The sequence below is a fragment of the Pseudorasbora parva genome, chromosome 10, assembly GCF_024679245.1.
Source record: "Pseudorasbora parva isolate DD20220531a chromosome 10, ASM2467924v1, whole genome shotgun sequence".
Lineage (NCBI taxonomy): Eukaryota > Metazoa > Chordata > Actinopteri > Cypriniformes > Gobionidae > Pseudorasbora > Pseudorasbora parva.
The window spans coordinates 29,942,380-29,961,799 of NC_090181.1; the positions used below are offsets into that span (position 1 = coordinate 29,942,380).

At 38.6% G+C, this 19,420-nt stretch overlaps 1 protein-coding gene across 1 annotated transcript in view; it reads left to right on the plus strand.

Moving 5' to 3' along the window:
• The first annotated feature begins 204 nt into the window (after window positions 1–204).
• si:ch211-266o15.1 (zinc finger MYM-type protein 4) overlaps window positions 205–19,420 on the plus strand; it is a 45,690-nt gene continuing 26,474 nt past the window's right edge. The window contains exons 1-9 of the mRNA XM_067455819.1: window positions 205–362; window positions 7,540–7,588; window positions 7,712–7,924; window positions 9,734–9,835; window positions 10,011–10,066; window positions 13,774–13,944; window positions 14,033–14,108; window positions 18,079–18,487; window positions 18,902–19,064. Of these exons, the coding sequence (XP_067311920.1) occupies window positions 7,573–7,588; window positions 7,712–7,924; window positions 9,734–9,835; window positions 10,011–10,066; window positions 13,774–13,944; window positions 14,033–14,108; window positions 18,079–18,487; window positions 18,902–19,064 (1,206 nt within the window). The 5' untranslated portion in view covers window positions 205–362; window positions 7,540–7,572. The remainder of the gene's footprint in view (window positions 363–7,539; window positions 7,589–7,711; window positions 7,925–9,733; window positions 9,836–10,010; window positions 10,067–13,773; window positions 13,945–14,032; window positions 14,109–18,078; window positions 18,488–18,901; window positions 19,065–19,420) is intronic.

Here is a 19,420-nt window from a genome sequence, read left to right on the forward strand (position 1 = left end):
ATTCCTTTAATTATTAACATATTTAAATATAAATTATCAAATATTAATTCACGGCAGCTATATAACAAAATAAAACACATCTTTCCTTTATAGTAATATATTTAATACTTAAAAATATATTATTACATTTATTTATTATTGCACATGAATCATTTTTTCGCGTTGTGCTACTGTCCCTGCATTTCCCCTCCCGGACGCCTGGGTGCAGCAGAACTTATTGAGCTGGTTGGGAAGCAGGAGGAGCTCGAATCGCGTTGTTGCTTTGGCGAAAGGCTTTGTACGTACATTACTAAAACGAAGACGTTTAAAACATCAGGAGAACGTATGAAAGGCCCCGTTTGACAGCTGATCTTTATCTCTTCGTAAGTACATCATTAAACACACTCCTCTTTTTTGATTTAAAGCATAATTCCATCTGTTCCCTCTCATATGTATCCTGCTAGCACGCATGCGAATGCAAAACGCAGGTCTGTTAGCACGATGCTGATGATGGATAGTTTTATGCACTGATTTGATAGGAAACCATTAATAAGCGCTCGTGAGCGCATTAGATCGCTGTAATTAAACATATTGGGTTTCATTGTTAACATGGCGGAAAATGCGATGCATGCAGGGGGTCTGCAGCAGCATCTCTCAATTCAGATGCATGCTGGGAGTCGTGTGTCTGTGTGGGTCAGTTTCCATTGTAATGCTAGTAAAGCTAATGTGAATATACACACGATGAGGTTCATTATAGTTCATTTTCAGGTGTGTATGTGTTCTTGCTGCAGACCTGCGCCCTCAGTATTCATGACGTCACGCGCCAGGAAACCGGAAATACGTAATTGGCGTTAGCCTCTATGTTAGCCTCTGCCCCTCACTAAAGAATTTTGCCTCCAAAACTTTGGTCTCTAGGATTCGCTACCGTATGCACAAGTAAAATTCCAATTACTCACAATTTAACTGCTAAACTGTTTTGGAATTATATTGATATCAGTGTCAAAATGTTCCTTCCTACAATGCAGTGTTAATGTGCTCAACGTATAGATAAAAGTTTTACATTTATTAATGAAATAGCAGTAGCGACAGATTTTTTTGACTGAATTTTCTTATATCTGAGTGTAATGGGTTATTGAAAGCGAAAAAGAAACGTGTCTACTCTCTTTTGCAGCAGCCTTGTTTTCCGGAAGTTTTTCTGCCATTAATTTTTCCCATTGGGGTTATTTTTAAAGGTGCCATATAGAGCGAGTTGATAAAATATTTACCATTTATCTCTGATATCCACATAGAAGGCATGTGGCTCAGGCAAGGGCAAACCATAGACTGCAAAAAAAATAGACTTAGTGTCTGTAACATCATCCATAGGAATCTGAAGTGCAGTTTTGAAGCGTAAAGTAGAGACGAGCTGGCCATTGCCATTTTGGCAGCGCATCATTGTGCATTACGCCCGGATAACAGAAAATGTGCAAAGAGGCGGGATGTGGGCGGAGCTGAGGTGAGGTGACGCAATGACTAACAGACAGCAGACAAATGGCTATCCACCTGTCAATCAAAGTGGCCACGCCCTTAATTATGCAGAACTTTAAGGCTTTAATGTAAACTAATGAGTTATAAAAAAAAAATCACCCCCTCACAGTTGTCATGAAATGCAAAATTAGCATTATAGACCAAAACCACAATTTGTTCTAGGCTCTAAACATGTTTTTTTTCTGCTGTAAAGTTGGGCATTGTAACATGGGGCTCAATGAGATTCTGCGCCCTTCTGGAGCCTGTCCCTAGTGATCAGTCGAGGAATTGCAGTTTAAGTCACTTCTGCATTGGCTTCAAAATAAACTGCGGGAGGTTGCCGCTTGGGGCAAACATACTCCAGATACGGTTTTACGTGTCCATTTACAACCATAGGATTTGTCCCTAGAATAAAATGGGCTGTTATTACCTTATTTAGAAGGGTCATGAATAATAATGTTGAGATCTGCAAGGCTTATTTCAGTAGCTCACACAAGTGCAGTTTTTCAGCAAACAATCTCAAACAGCACAAGCGGCTCGTGAGTTGTTATGGAATACAGACCACCTGAATGACACTTTAAGCAGAAAATCTGAAATGGAGATTGCTGAAATTCAGCTTACTTATTGGGGTTTTCAGAACGTCATAGAGAGAGAGAGGTCTGCACATGCTTTTCAGATTGCAAATTGTAAGTAAAACACCAGCTAGTATACGTGTTCTTTTAACAGAAAAGCCCTGATTGTTGTAAATCTGGCAACTGCAAGCATGTGCGCTCCTCTTTTTTTTCCCTCGACAAAAACAAAGAGTCAATTTTGGTCACGTTTTTCATTTTAGTCTCGTCAACAATATTGCATGTTTATATAGTCACAGTTTATAAATCATCGTTTAAGGACGTTTGATTCCTCTCGTCTTGTCAAAGTCATGGAAAAAAAGGTTGTCACTTGTCAACAAACATTTTTCATTAACAATTAACACCACAGAGCAAACTAACAACTTTGAATTAAATTAGTGTGGTATCCTGTTATAGATAAACATCAACCATGCCTGTTGACACTTCTGGTCTGTGGAAAGGGTATGAGAAGTTCTCAAATCCCGTGCACAGCCTGGAACATAAAATGGCAGATCATGGATATACAAGTTTTGCTCTTGTCCTTGCTTGCTTCTTCACAATACCTGCAGAACTTCGGATGATTGAGCTGTGCAGGTCCACGTTGCAGCTCCCGAATAGTCGAAGATTTGATGCATCGGAATGTGTAGCCGGATTCGACCACCGATCTCACAGTCGAATCTTCGCGGATGTTATGAAACGAGGATCATACCATTTTGGCAATATGGGGGTGTTAAATATTTCAAAGACATGGCACGGCGCTGAGCTTCGCGTCCGGTGTGTGAATCCTTTAAGGGCGCTGAGCTTCGCACCGGACACCGGAGGACGCTAGCTCTGCACTGTGATGTGTCTTTAAAATTCAAACATGTTTTCAATGAGTGTACACACACCGGCGACGGCATTCGCTGCCTGTCTGCGGCGATTCACGAAGTTATTTTATATCCTGCTGCGCCACTGAGCGCCATTTCAAGGATTTATATAAAATGTATATTTCCCTCAAATCGTCAATGTACATACTGATTTCACCCTGTGCTATAAGATACACCCATCGTGCAGCTCTTCTGTCAGAGAAGTTGTTTCAAAATTAAGCTCACGTATATAATATGCGCGTCCGGTGTGAGAAACCTGAGACGCGGTGCTGAGCTTTGCGTCCGGTGTGCGACCCCCTTTAGGCACAATCGGCTTAAAAACGTGCATGGAAACGCACTCGGAAAGTGTTCTTTTCCTCTCTAGGCAGGTATTTTTTTTAGGTTTATTTATTTATCAAAATGTTTTTATATATTTTATATATTTGTGTGATGTTCTGTATTTCGATTATTGGCTTTAAAATGTAATGAGAAAACGTTTTACGAATGTTTACCACATTACCTTTTATTTAAACCTAAATAAGAAAGCCATTGTCAGTTCGTCTGTCAGTTGGCAGGCAGTTTTGGTCAATTTATTAAAAGTTGTTGCTGCATTCAGTGTGTCAAGGAAAAATTAAAACAACAGTATTGTAATTTAAAGGGGTACTTCAGCGCTGGGAAGATGAATCTGTATTTGAACTGGGTCATCAATGTAGTAGAAATGTGAAATTATTTTTGAATTTGGTGCCTTCTAGACTGAGAAAAGACAGAAAATGTATTTTTGTCTCATGGGGATGAAAGACTACAATTCCCAGAATGCTTCGCTGCCCTGTGCCATTCCCCATCACCACCAACTTGATTACAGTGACTGAGTTAGAGAAGACACTACAATTAAAAACTGAACGTGTCTGTTCAATATAAGGAGTGAGTCACAGCGCGAGTATCACAGCACTGAGCACTAACTGCAGGAGTGATGAGAGCTGAGGTAATCGCGACTACACTCGCGGCATACATTCACAACGCGAGTTCAGTCTGGCGCGTTTCAATTCATGCCTTTACAAGCTTAACTTTCATAGAAATTAATTTGAGAAGTTAAAAGACTTACATTGCACACCATAGCTCCGTTTAAATGAGTGCCTGCCAGCTGAGCTCTCCCTGCAAGCTGAGTGTTATCTCCCATCCCCCATGCGCGAGTTCAAAACATGCGGAAATGGCTCCCTCTGCTGGCTGTAGTCTTTAGCCTTTGGGCAACCATTCCTCCTATGATGCAAAAATCATCAATTTGCATCATAGGAGGAATTTTTCTAGAAATAAAATGCATAAATCTCTTGTCTCAGGGAGATATGAGGGGGGAAAGCACAATAATTTGAATATACTCCAGGGTTTCTACTGATACAAAGCCATATGCTAATCACTGAAGTAACCCTTTAAAATTGTTTTGATTCTTTATTCCATTAGTGTTAGTATTATTATTACATGGAGATGTATCTAAATTCTACGGTCCAACAGTAATATATTTGTCAAGTTAAACAACTTTTATTTTGACGGGTTGCCTTAAAGACATCACAGACGTAATGAATGTCCTCACTTTGAGTCTCTGTGTGTTTATGATATGACGGTAGTTTTTCTCAAATAAAAGGGTAAAATGCTCATGAAGTGAGTCTGGAGGTGACGTTCATGCATTCATGTTGAGATGGAAACATGCGACTGCCACGTGTGCGTGGTAAATTAAATGCACATCTGCACCATTAATTCACACAAGGACATGCTGGACACATATTGAAATAGTCTTATTAGTCTATATCACCAGAAGAGTTCTCAGATACTGAAATTTGGCACCGATCGATTTTATGTGAATCGGTACTCGGTAGTACTAACGTAATTTGGTCGGTCCCCTTAAAAGTATCAAGTTCGATAAGCCAACCCTAGTTATTATTGCATACTGATTAATGTACACTGAGGTGCAAATGGTCTTGCCACTATTTAGAAGTGAAAATATCATCTAATTAATGTAAATAGCAGATTGCTAAGAAATGCTACTAAGTACATTCAGTTGCTACTTGAACTCAGTCCAAATAGAATCTGTTGCTGCTTGCATTTAGTGTAAATAGAATCTATTGCTACTTGAACTTAGTGTAGCACTTATTGTAAATATAATCTATTGCCCCTTGCACTTATTGTAAATAGAATCTGTTGCTGCTTGCATTGAGTGTAAATATAATCTATTGCCACTTGCAGTTATTGTAAATATAATCTATTGTTACTTGAACTTAGTGTAGCACTCAGTGTAAATATAATATATTGCCACTTGCACTTCTTGTAAATAGAATCTATTGCTACTTGTATTTACTTGAAACACCATTGGCCCAAAGCCACAGGATTTAAGAAGTTATGTTTCTAGTTTGAGGATGATATAACACAAAATGAGGTTCCTACAGGTTTTGTTGTTGTTTTGACTAGTCTAGTAATTACTTTTTTTAAAAACAGCCACATGAAGCTTCAAAGTGCCTCTTGGTAACAAAATGATCCGAGGGCTAGAGACAGGTGTTGCAGTTACTTTTACATGTGCCACAAATACTAAACCATTCTTTAAAAAATGAAAAATATTTCGAATTTCATAATGTTAAAAGTTGGTGTTTTGATTTAAACTTTGCACGTAAATCCACACAAAAGCTATATACAAATGTTTACTTTAAAGGGGGGGTGAAACACTCAGTTTCAGTCAATCTCATGTCAATCTTGAGTACCTATAGAGTAGTATTGCATCCTTCATATCTCCGAAAAGTCTTTAGTTTTATTATATTTGTAAAAGAAATATGGGCTGTACCGAGTCTTTCCGGAAAAAACAGAGCGCCTGGAGGCGTATCGTGTGGGCGGAGCTAAAGAATGACGATCGCAAAGCGGTGACGTCCTCAAGCGTGGAGAAACCCTTGCTATCGATCTCAGCTAATAGATATGATCCAGAATCATTCGGAGGCTGAAATAGAAACAGCAACAGCAGGACGTCCGTCTCTGTGGTATGTACTGTATTTAGTGGCCTGTCAACATTTGTCTTTACTCTCAGTTTATGAGGACATGATTCGGTTTTTGGACTATTGTATGTGACTAAACCTTAGCAGTAGCAAGCAAAACGGTTTTGCACGTCAGACTAGTGTAACGTTATACAGAGAACAACAATGGAGTCCGTTAGCGCATTTGAATGACGAAGCACGCGATCGTGTCGTTTACTGATGTTTACTCACGCGACGAGCCAACAGCACAGACATTTGAAGCAGTTTAACTCACCGGCTGCTTTCAAAGCAGGACCGAACCTTTATCGCTGGGACTGCTCCGTCAAAAACACACTTCTTGGAGTGTGGAGATCCACTTTGCGATGCGACTGAAGCATTTCTGCGTTCAAATCGGTTCAAATGCAGCACTGCCTTCCCGGAATGCTGTGCTGAAGCGTTGAAGTCGCTTAATGTCAAAGTGGAGGAATGAAGTGGAGAGCGGCGCGGACTATAACCGACATTAGTGTTCATGGACGACTGGATCTGCAGCTGAGAGAGTGTTTGCGGCCGTGCATTTCCTCTCGCTCTAGTGACGCGCGCGTGCACCCTACCGGGAGAAGGGCCCGTACAAGGACCTTCCGCTCTGTTAACGTCAAGTAGACCCATACTCGAAAAAAACTCTCCGAAACTTGTGAGAAACCTGAAGGAGTATTTTTAACAAAGAAATACTCCATCAAACGTCCAACATTAGTTTTTGAAACTTTGTCTATGTTTAGGATGGGAATCCAAGTCTTTAACAGTGTAAAAAGCTCAGTATGCATGAAACAGCATTTCACCCCCCCTTTAAAAAAAAAGTGTTTTTCTCCATACACAAAAAGTATGTTGTGTCCATGCATATAAACCGCTGCTACATCACTAGGCTATACACATAAACAATCGCTATATTGATGGCCGATTCAAACAGCTACCGGCCTCCAAAAGCAATCATTTGGAGGCTATACATAAACTATCATTGCAATGATTGCCAATCAATCAGGCAAAAGACAGCATTTAGTCTCCAAAAACAATCGATTGTCTCTAAATACCCTGACATTACGCTAATGAGATCCACCCACACAGAAGGAGCATCGCTGATTCTGAGTCATTCTCCTCACTTCTTCTCCAATCCGTCCTCATGAGATAAGAAAACGTTTTGGGTGACATAACGGCACGGTGTTGATGTGGAATGTGGAAGAATAACAGTGACATGACAGTCAGTGAAAGATGAATCTGTCAGACAAGCTCTGGCTTCTGAATGATCCAAACAGATGTACATAATCATAAAACCGCCCCTATGCGGAAGGTAAACAGCTCACGCGTATACAGTTTTACAACACAAACGGTGCTCAGATAGCATCATTTCTTGAGGAACGATGATAGGGACCAGGTCGATTAGGCAAAAGCTGACGTAAACAATGGACAATATATCAATATTTAATGCTTTTGTGGACAAAAAGTGCTGATGGAGTTCAACTGCCCGTTTCTGTCTCCTTTTTTTTTTTTTTTTTTTACTTTATCTAATATGTAAACCAACCAAAACTAAATGTTTCACTCTTTCTGTCTTTTGAATTCTAGAAAGTCAGCACTCTGCCAGCGGATCTGGGCCAGATGGACCAGTCATCAGGTATGAAACGCAGCGCCTCAATTTCACCACAGTTCCCCCTGCTTTTAGCTTCATTGGTTGCAATTGTTGCAGTGATATCATGCTGATATATTATATCTTGTAAATCTTTTCTATGCCCTTTAGAGCTCGAGGTTAAAACTTCCGCTGATCAGGGTGAGAGCAGCAGTGGTCTGCCAGTGGATGATGAGCTTGATGGACTTCCAGTCTTTGGAACAGATGAAGATGATTGGGAAATAGACAGTAGCTTTGCTCAGAAGGCTTTCTCTCAGATGGATGTGAACAGCGATGATAAAAATGAAAGTCAAGATGGACTGCCAACTAGTGGTCCTGATGCAGGCGAGTGTGAAAAGTTTAAAGCAAAATTTATTTTGTGCATTTTTTATTTTTTTATCACATACAGCGCAAGAGTAAGAAAAGGAGGATCTTGCTGCATGGGAGGAAAGGTTGTCGGCATGTTTTATGCAAATGACTAAACTTGAGCATGCGGTCGCTCATTAAGAATACTTCCAAATTCATGAACACTTGAGTGAGGTTAATGTGCCTCTTTTTAAAGGCTCCTAATTTTGTCTCCCACAACAGGTTTACATGCATCAAAGGTCAAAAAACACTTACATTTTCTCATAATATAAATTGCACATCACCACAATGTTCAAACGACTCCGTGAAAGAATCAGTCTCTCTAAATCTATCCTTTCCATGAGTTACTCTGCCCTAATGTCAGATGGCTCAGTCTGTTTTGGTTGGTCTACTGCTTACATAGCACGTCGGAAACAAACACCCGTTACCATAACTGAACTTCAGCTCCGCCTGGAGGCTTCCTAAAGCTCAGCATTTGTACACACTGTTTAGACAGTAGCAATGTTGTCGACTTTTCCATATCCGTCCGAGCGCAAGTCCGAAACATTTGGAAGAACTAGTTATTCAACCTGAACTTCCATCGCAAAGACGACTTGAGCAGGACGTTTTTCAGTGATTCAGTTTGAGGTACATCATGAGCTGTTTTAACTGTAATTCCTCACCATCAGCATTAACAAGAGTATGTCCATCAACAAACCTGTGTGTATATTTCTAATTTATTGCATTGCATGTGCGGGAGCTGTATCATTATTAGTAACGGTGCATACGTTAGCTGAGCTCTAAGTGAATGACTGATGTAACAAATGTTTGTAAAACAAATCTGGCTCAATCTTTACTCAAAGAAATGAGCGACAATTTGCATTAATAGACACAGTTTTAGGTAATAGTGGGCCACCGCTGATTCGCAGTATTTCAGTAAGACCGTAATAAGGTGAGTTAGCTGGTTAACTGGAAACTTGCACAACATAAAGCACTAAACTATGTATTTTGAACAACAGGTACACTGTAAAAATGATTTAGAAAAAAAGTTACCTGGTTGCCTTAATTTTTAATTCATTTAAATAATTTTTTTAGTTAATACAATGAACATTGAACAACCTTTATTAAAATATTATTAAAAGATTTTGTAAGCAAATAGTGCTATTTTTATGATTTATCACATTTTTTATGTGGTTCAGATACAATAATATTTTGAGTTTCTATTTATTAAACACATTTCCTTCATTGTATGAACTCAAATTTTTAATTTCAATAAACTTTAACCCTTAATAATAAAATAAACAATAAAATTTTAAGACAACCAGGTCACTTACTTTTTTAAGTTAAACCAACAAAAAAATGTACAGTGTTGAAAATGTATACTTCAATAATTATTCATACTTACAGTTTGTTGAGGAGCAAACTGGTTACTGAGTCTGCTGACCCATCTTTCGAAAGCAAGCATTTTGCAATTCCCACTTTGAACTCTTGAGATTTTAGAAGCAGTCGTGAGTAAAATGACGTGTTTGAGGGCGGGAGCTGTTTGCGGACAGGCAATGTACAAAATAGGTGGGCATTATGCAAATATAATTTCTAGTGACGTAGAACTATCACGCATTGAGATTCAAACAAAAAACGTCTCGACTATTCTATGTTTTGGGAGACAATAACTTTATTGTTCATGAATGTTTACTTTCACTTTTTTTGGCAAAAAGTCCTCCTCTGCGTACAAATACAAAGTAATATGTGCAATTATCAGGGAATGAGATGCATTGTTTTTACTATATTAATATATTTGTATTACTGCAGAAGAGATTAGCTCCTCTACTAATGGAACCACAGAGATGGATGTGGACAGAGCGAAGGTTTCTGAAGACACCCCTGTCACCCCCTCATCAGACACTATTATAGGTAAAACAAAATTAAATGATGCTTGGTACAAGATGCTTACAGTAATTCTGCTGCTTTTTCCAGAATACTTTACTTTGGTGTAAGTACACTGGTTTTATGATGAGCAAGATGCCTTGTTAAGAAAATTATGGAACTGCATATATGTTCAAGTGCTACTTTTGTCCTCCTGTGTCAGATATCCAAGACGTACAGTCTGAGCTTAGGATTGAGTCATCGCGAAGTGATGCCATTGTAAGTTTGGGTGGAAAACAGTGACAGATATTGGGCGTTAATAGAAACATGCAGTCTGTGGCCACTTTGTTAGATACATAATACTTTATAGGACACTCTTGCTCTTAAAACATCCTAAATTCTTTACAGCATGATTCAGGAAGGTGCTGAAGGTGATTGGATATTTGATTGACAAGTAAGTATTGGGGTGTGATGAGACACTTATCTCACGAGACGAGATTACAGAACATCCAGGTAAACAAAGACTCCTGAACTAGGGGTGGACGGTTATTTTTGTTATTTTAAAAAGCTACAAAGGTTATTCAGCCAAGAGCACCAAGTAATTCTTCTCTTGTTCTGTTGTTTGACTAACAGTGGCAGGTTTACTGTATTAGCCGGTTTACAGTTTTAGCCGCCTGTCACTTTAAGAGCTAATGCACAGATCCTACTGACACACATTCGGTTTCTTTCCCCAACTGATATGGTTCACTTAAAGCATAACTGACTGGGTTTACATAAATACTCATCAAGACAGCCATTTTGACAGTGTGTTGACAGTTCTGAATGTGTAACAAGACAAAACAGAACTGAAGAGATCACACGCTTTCAGAGAGGCGGCTTGTGCGCACGTTTCGTTGTGTGTGTGTGTCAGACAGCGCAAGACTGCAAGGAGTTGTTTTAGTAACTCTTTTTAACATCAAGCAAGTCACATGAGTAACTGTCGTGTGCCCAGTCTATTCTCTGCTATGTTTTGACCTAAAACGTACACTTTTCGCAGTGTTGAAGTAACCTATTAAAATCATTCGGCTATTGCGTGTCGTTGCGATATGCATATTGTGATATGTACATTTGCGATATTTCGATAATTTTGATGTATTGCACAGCCATAATCATTTTAGTTCTACTTTCTGAGTATGAATTTGCCATCATATGCAGTAAAAGAGAACAATACTCAAGCACTGTAAAAGGTTTTTCACAAACTCAGCTGACTGTATTTTCTCTTTAGACCTTAGAACTGCACATGATTTATGAGCTTCTACAACTTTTGACCTCCTAACTCCTTTCCTCAAATTGATCATAGTTCAAATGCAAACAATAAGTGCAACCATAATCAAAGGACTCAACTTTAGTTGGCCATTAACGTATATTTAATAAATGCATCAATGTATTTAAACTGCCAAAACACGAGGAGAGTCTCTGCATTAAAGACCCACGAATGGCAGATCAATGTGCTATTGCATTTCTCTCAGATGTAGTAGGAAATTAAATGTGGAGGATTTTAAAGGGGGGGTGAAACACTCAGTTTCAGTCAGTGTCATGTCAATCTTGAGTACCTATAGAGTAGCATTGCATCCTGCATATCTCCGAAAAGTCTTTATTTTTTTTATAATTATATAAGAAAGATGCGCTGTTCCGAGTCTTTCTGAAAAAAGCCGAGCGGGTGGGGGCGTATCGTGTGAGCGGAGCTAAATAATGACGTGTGCTCGCTGCTGCTATTGTGTTGAGTCGAGTGCGTCGTAAAGCTGTGTCATCCCTAACAGCGGGAAAAAAACTTTATTCAAAATAAAAATATGGCTTTTAATCAGATACAGCCATACATCTATGATCCGGAATCAGACCCAGAGGCTGCAGTTGAACAGGAGCAGCAGCAAAAACGACTAGAGCAGGACGTCTCTATGTGGTACGAGTTATACACTAACTATATAATATGCTTAGCGGCTTGTGTTATTTACATATTTATACTTGAATTATATCGTCGTATTTTTGTCTTTGAAGGTGTACATGTGGGAAGTGCAGTTGTGCACGTGTGTTTGTGTGTTTACGCGTGGTTTGTGTAGACAGTAAGCGGACTGGTTTTGCACGGCAGGCTAAGTGTTTACATAGAAAGACACGGAATAGTAGCGCATTTAAATGAAGAAGCGCGCTTATTTAGTTCAACATATTTCCCCCCTCTTTGTGTATTGTTGTTTGGAGTGCTTTTACAATACACAAACATAAAGTTACACATATAGTGGCCAGCTAAACAAATGTACACGCACTACACATCGCATGCTCCATTGATCAACTAACTATACGTGATCATGTTTGGGCTACTTGATGAGCAAAAACACAGACATTTGAAGCAGTCTTACTCACAGCCTGCGGTACTAACGTTGGGACCTTAATCGTTGGGACTGCTCCATCCTTCAGCATTAGGCGATCGGAAAATCCTGTGTCGAGCTGGGCCTTGTTTATGAAACAGTCGGCACCAAAATGCAGCGAACAGACATAAACATTCGCGCAACTCAGTTGCTGATCCGGAAAAGCAAATTACATCCACTGTTGCCTTAACGCGGGGTTTTTGGGGAATCTGTGCAGGACTGTCTTGGTCTGGCAACCAAAAACGCACTTTTTTGGTGACATTGTTATGTGCACATCACCTGTGCAGCAGCCTACGAGCCAGCGCTTTGATGGGCGTAGCCTGTTACTTTCGCTCTCTCCCTCTCTCTCTCTCACGCGCTTCCGGTAGAATTGTCCGTAAGGCCCATACAAGGAAATTCCGCCCCCATTAACGTCAAAGGGGACGCATGATCTCAAAAAACTTGCCGAAACTTATGACTAACCGGAAGTAGTATTTTTGACAAAGAAATACTCCCATCAAACGTCCACCTTAACTTTTGAAACTTTGTCTATGTTTAGTATGGGATTCCAAGTCTTAAACAGTGTAAAAAGATCAGTATGCATGAAACAGCATTTCACCCCCCCTTTAACTGTGACGTTTGACAGGACAGTTTAAACGGATGGGAATGGTATGCATGCAACTAAGCAACAGAGTCTGTTATAGACAACGAATAAGTATGGCCCAAAGCTTGCATAAGGTACTCTTCTGCTACACACTCATTCTTCACCAAAATAGTACATAGTTTAAGGTCGTAGTATAAGTAGGCGAATTGGAATGCAGTGAGTTATCCTAATTTCAACCTCACACTAGACATTGATCTAGACACCTTTTCAGCTCAACAAGAAATCTTGAGAAATCGGAACACCATATTGTTGTGTTTCCCTGTCATTTAGATCTAGCCTACACTTTTATTACTGAAATGCTGGAAAGTATTTACAATAATAATCTTTCATCACCACTCAAAAGAGAAAGAGAAGAAAAACACGTAAACATCTGAAATGAGATGTTATTTGTCAGTAATCTAGATATATATATAGGTTAAATTTGCAGCATTGTATTAACTTATTTCCACTCATTTCCACATTTTTTAAAATAACATCTTCCTTTTTTTAAACAGATTTAAATAATTAATAATTAACTATTATAAAATTAAGTCTGATTTTATTCTTATTATTCCCAGCATATGACATTTTCACTGCAGACAAACAGTCATTCGACTGAGCATGTGAGCAGCGTTCCCAGGTGTGCAGGATCACAACTCGCTCTTCCGCTGTGAATAAATCGCTATACGGATGCAAGAGTATTGTCACTGAAGTGGCATTCAAATGTATTTTTACAGACGTCAGCTTGAAAATCAATTACCGTCTCAATAGGGCTTTATTCTCTCGGGATCTCGTCACACCCCTAGTAGATATGTATGTATATGTATATGTGCCTAATGAAGTGGCTGCTGAATGTGTGGTTTCAGGTGAAGGATTGTTTTATTCCTTTTTTCATCATTTTAGTTAGTGTTGTTTCAGTGTTAAATGGGCCTTTGCTGTTTGATAATTGTGCCTTTCGTTCCCAGTTACAGCCAGAGACTCCTTCGGAATGCACCAATAGAGAAACCAATTACTCACCCGTAATACGAATTAAGGATGAGCCTATTGATGAAGACTATGATAAAGCATTAATGCCTCAGTCTGACCTGAGCCGTATTAAACAGGAGCTCGACGGTTCTGAAAATAATGAGACAGAGGTAAGATTTGGTCTTGTTTTGCAGCAGCGCTATTCGTTCTGTTGTAAAAACGCATCATATGTACTAAATGACTTTTGACTCATTTCAGGCCTCCTCTGCATCTGATGAACTGAGGATTAGCTCTGTTTTCTCTGTCAGTGGAAGCAGCAGTGATGCAGTTACAGGTGAGAGCACAAAGATCTCTCTGTCCTTGCATGACGTCCCTGGATGTCATCGGCTTTAAAGGGGTTAGTTCACCCGAAAATTAAATTTCATCATTAATTACGCATGTCATTCCAAACCCGTAAGACCTTTGTTCATCTTCAGAACAAATGAAGATTTTTTTGGACCCCTTCCTGGACCCTCCATAGGCCCAGGAAGGTAGTAAAGACTTCATTGAAATAGTCCATGTGGCATCATGTTTTTAACCTTAATGTTTGGAAGTGACAACAACCTTTTGTGCGCAAAAACAAACAAAAATAACACCTTTATTCAACTATTTCTGCCCTTCACTATTCATTTTGTTGGGCTATTCTCAAAGTTCTCCAGGAAAAAAATTGTGAAAAGAAACAAGAATTACAGTATCACAGAGACAACGGTCATTTAGAAGCGGACTGAGACTCATCTTTTCAATGGTCCCAGTCCTCTTGGTTGGGCTGCACCAGGGTTCAGATGACAGTGTTCACACTTATTCAAATGAACCGCACAAAACAGAGTAATCGCACCAGAGTTTGTTTTAATCCAAACCTGCCAAGTGTGAACACACTAATATAAAGGTTGATATACAGTAGATCTTAACATTTATTTATATGCTTTAAAGTTGCTTTTTTTCTCTATTTGGGAAATCATAACTTCACCCAACAGCAGTTTAAAGCAGATTGTTTAATAAAAAACAACTTTTTACACCGTAAAAGTCATAATCAATAATATTTACTTTAAGTAAAATTAATTAAAATAAATGAATACTTTGATTCAGCAGGGATGAACTGATTTGATCAAAAGTGAAAGTAAATACAATTATAGTATTGCAAAAGATAGTAACACTTTACAATAAGGTTGTATTTGTTGACTTTAGTTAACTACAATAGTTAACTCTTCTACACAATTTGGGGGGGGGGGGGGTGAAACTCAGTTTCAGTCAATCTCACGTCAATCTTGAGTACCTATACAGTAGTATTGCATCCTTCATATCTCCGAAAAGTCTTTAGTTTTATTATATTTACAAAAGAAAGATAGGCTGTACCGAGTCTTTCCGGAAAAAAACGAGCGGCTGGATCGTGTGGGCGGAGCTAAACAATGACGAGCGCACAGCTACTGCACGAGAGATTGCTGAAAGCTGTCATCCTCAAGTGTGGAAAAGAAAACGTTACTCTAATAAACCATGGCTATCAATCAGATTCAACTAATACAGATATGATCCAGAATCAGATCCGGAGGATGAAATAAATTGACAGGAGAAACAGCAACAGCAGGACATTCGTCTCTGTGGTATGTACTGTTAGTGGCTTGTCAACATTTGCGTTTGTTTACTCGTGGTTTATGAGGACATGATTTGGTTTATGGACTATTGTATGTGACTAAACCTTAGCATTAGCAAGCAAAACGGTTTTGCATGTCAGATAGTGTATAAAAAAACAACGGAGTAACGTTAGTGCATTTGAATGAAGAAGCATGCTTTGTGAGAATGTCCCCTTGCCCAGTTTTATGTTTGGGTGGTTTTACAATAAACAAACTGACATATTAGTTAGCTAAACAAATGTATTTAAACACACACCATACATCACATGCCCCATTGATAAATTACCTATACACGATCGTGTTGTTTACTGATGTTTACGTACGCGACGATAGCCAACAACATAGACATTAGAAGCAGTTTTACTCACCGCCTGTTTCCAAAGCACGACCGTGAACCTTTATCGCTGGGAACGCTCTATCAAAAACACACTTCTTTGGTAACTGTTGATTTCGTGAAGTCCTGTAACAGCAGTGACCGTAGAGATCCACTTTTGCGACACGACTGAAGCGTGATGTTGTGATGCTTCTCGTCATTACTGCGTTCAAATCGGTTCAAATGCAGCGCTGCCTTCCTGAAATGCTGTGCGGGCGCATTAAAGCTTCTTGACATCATCCATAGGAATAAAGTGAAGCGTGGCGCGACAGAAGTGTTGCACGGACGAGTGGATCTGCACCTGAGAGCAGTGTTTATGGGCGTGCATTTCCTCTCTTGCGCACCCTTCCGGGAGAAGAGCCCGTACGGCCCATACAAGGACCCTCCGCTCTGTCGATGTCAAGCGGACCCATACTCGAAAAAAACTCACCGAAACTTGTGAGAAACCAGAAGGAGTATTTTTGACACAGAAATACTCCATCAAACGTCCAACTTAGTGTTTGAAAGGTGGGAATAACGACCTCAGATAAATCCTGTTTGGTCATCTGAAATTATAGTAGGAAGAATGGGTTCCAGGCGTAATGCAATTAACCGTTCTAATGTCTAGAAAATATAATAATTCTGTCTGCCAATTCTGTCTCTGATAATGTATGGAATATTATATTAATATATTATCCATTAAAAATAAGGTAGATATGCCATAAGGTAGATATGCCAATTAAATTTATGTTGTCAGAACATTAGCGTTACTTTAAGTAATAAATGGCGATATGTAAAGCCTGGGACTTAATTAGCCAGACTTTAATGTAATGTTGTTTGTGTTATTTCCACAGAATCTAACGTTAGCTATCGTATATTCCAAATTAATTAAGCAATTTCATAATGACAGTGTTTCCCAAATGCGGGTAAATCTCAACTGGACTGTGTGGAGGGTACGATGTCAAATCACTTGGCATTTTGGCGGGTTCTATTTCGCAAATTATATTCAATCAATTTGCTGGCGAAAATGTAACGCACAACTCATGAGTCAATATCTGTAAATGGGCATATGAATATTTAAATTACTAATATTATGCTTCAATTAAAGATTAATAACACGGTTATGGTAGAAGACCAGTGATAGTTCAAACAACGTAATTTGTTTAAAAACAATTAATTTCAAACAATATTTTAATGCACTCCTTTATAACATTTTACAAAATTAAGCAGGGCATTTTGTAAAACCCTCAAGTAAATTATTTTGTTTTGTTGTCTAATGGTTCATTTTGAACGAATCTTCAATATGACTCGGGAACTGTGTTGAGTGCACATGTGCAACACCCCATAGGTTCTGTAACGTTACAGGAAACGGAAGAAAAAAAGATTAGTTCACGGAGTCTTCTGGTCGGGTCTGACTCTAAGTCATTTGCTCTTTTGTATAATAATTATAATTTCTGTAATGATGCTGAAAATTCAGCTTTGACATCACAGGAAATCAATTACATTTTCAAATAGAAAACTATTTACATTTTAATATTTCACAATTTTACTGTATTTTCCATCCAAAAATCCATCCTTGATGAATATGAGGTCTTTCAAAGACACTGAAAAATCTAAATGACCCCAAAACTTTTAAATGGTAATTTACACACACACATATATATATATATAAAACATTTAACACTGAAACAACCCTAACTAAAATGATGAAAAAAGGAATAAAACAATCCTTCACCTGAAACCACACATTCAGCAGCCACTTCATTAGGCACATATATATTATAAAAACATTTTTTTTTTTTAAATATATAATTTATTATAATTATAATTTATTTTTATTTTTTTTTCCTAAAATGTTACAATGCATAAAAATAAGTTTTGGATTGATTAGTATTGACTGTTTGAACTGATTCACAGAAATTAGTTAACAGAAATAGAAAATGGTATTACAACATCCTTGGGAGACTAGAAATGATTGTGAAATTAGTCTAATAATGATATGGTCCTTAGGAATTTAATGTTTAAAATTCAGGTCATTAATATCTTTGATAAGGTTGGCAGTCATAAGAGATCATTTACATAGACATCCTAAGAGTACAAATCCAAAAATGGCTATCTAAAACCTCTTCTGGACACACAACCTGTTTTTGGTGTAAGAAGCTTTGACTAGCATTGTAAGCAAATAACTTTACAAGTGTAAACACTGTAGAATATGGCCTTTTAATGCAATAAGAACAAGAATGGTCAACGTCGTTTAGCTAATTTTAGTTTTTGTTTTCATGCAGCATCTGTGGCACCCTCCCAGCCATCATTCTCAGTAATGTCCCAGAACACTGCTTCACTCAGAGGGACCACTATACTTCTGCCAGCCCAATCCCAAACTCAACTTCAGCTTCGACTGCAGCCCAAGACCCAGATGCATCCTCAAATGCAGACCCACGCCCGAATGCAACCGCCGATGATGCAGCAAGCCCACCTGCAGCCCCAGCCGCCCCAGGTCCACGCTCCTCCACCCACTGTGAGGATCTGCTGCTCAGGCTGTTCCAAAGTCCTCCAGAAGGGTCAAACGGCGTTCCAGCGAAAAGGATCCAACCAGTTGTTTTGCTCGACTGTTTGTCTAACTAGTTTCAGTTTACCCTCGGTTCAGTTTACCCCCATTATCGCTCCTAAGAAAACCTGCCACCTCTGCCTTAAGTGAGTACTTTAGGTTGTGTATTATATTTTCCACCTTCTGTCAGTTCACAGATAACTGAAAAAGTGTGTTAATCGAATAGTTTACCTGAAAACCTGTGTGGCTTTCGTACATTGAACTCAAAGGAAGAAACCCTTTGCTCTTTGCCATAACAAAAATAAATTGGGATCTTAGGGCTGTTAAGCTGTCTTTTTCTGAGCTCATTTTGTTGTATGGAAAAGAGGTTCTAGAAAATAACTATTGTGTTAAGGTATTTGGAATGACATATAAGACTTTTATTTGAGTTGACCTATCCTTGTAAGACATTTTTTCCTCTCTGCTGATAATGATTTTAAATATATAATAATCAAATTATACAAATGGTATGTGAAATTGATATCTGTATTAAACTGCTTTCTTGTATTTAACTACTTAAGGGTCATTGTCAATCTAAAGGACTTGATAACCATCCCAGTGGGCGCTATGAACACACTAAAGGAATTTTGCAGCCAAGCTTGTCTAAGTATTTATAAAGACCGGTATGAAGATACACCTGCGGATCTATATACACACTGCAGTGTGTGTAAGTTGGTCAAAGAGGTAAGGCTCATTAAAAATTGCGAATACATTTTTTTTTTACTCCCTTGGCTGAATTGTTTCGATTGATGCACATTATGAAGTAGATAGTTTGCAAGTACAATATGGTGCAATGTAGGTTGTAAACCTAAATTTGCATTCAGTTTCACAAATAGTTTCCCAGTACAAGATGTTACATTCACAAACATTCCCAAAAAAAATTAAAGCCCTCACCATGGCATTATCCAGCTTGAGGGTGCAATTATCTTGAAAGGCTTGTGTTCTGTTATCTTGCATTATGAGCTACTTGCACAATTTGCTAAACTTTTGAGAGGTCAAGAGTCTTGTTTTACCATTTTATATTTACCACCTTAACAATC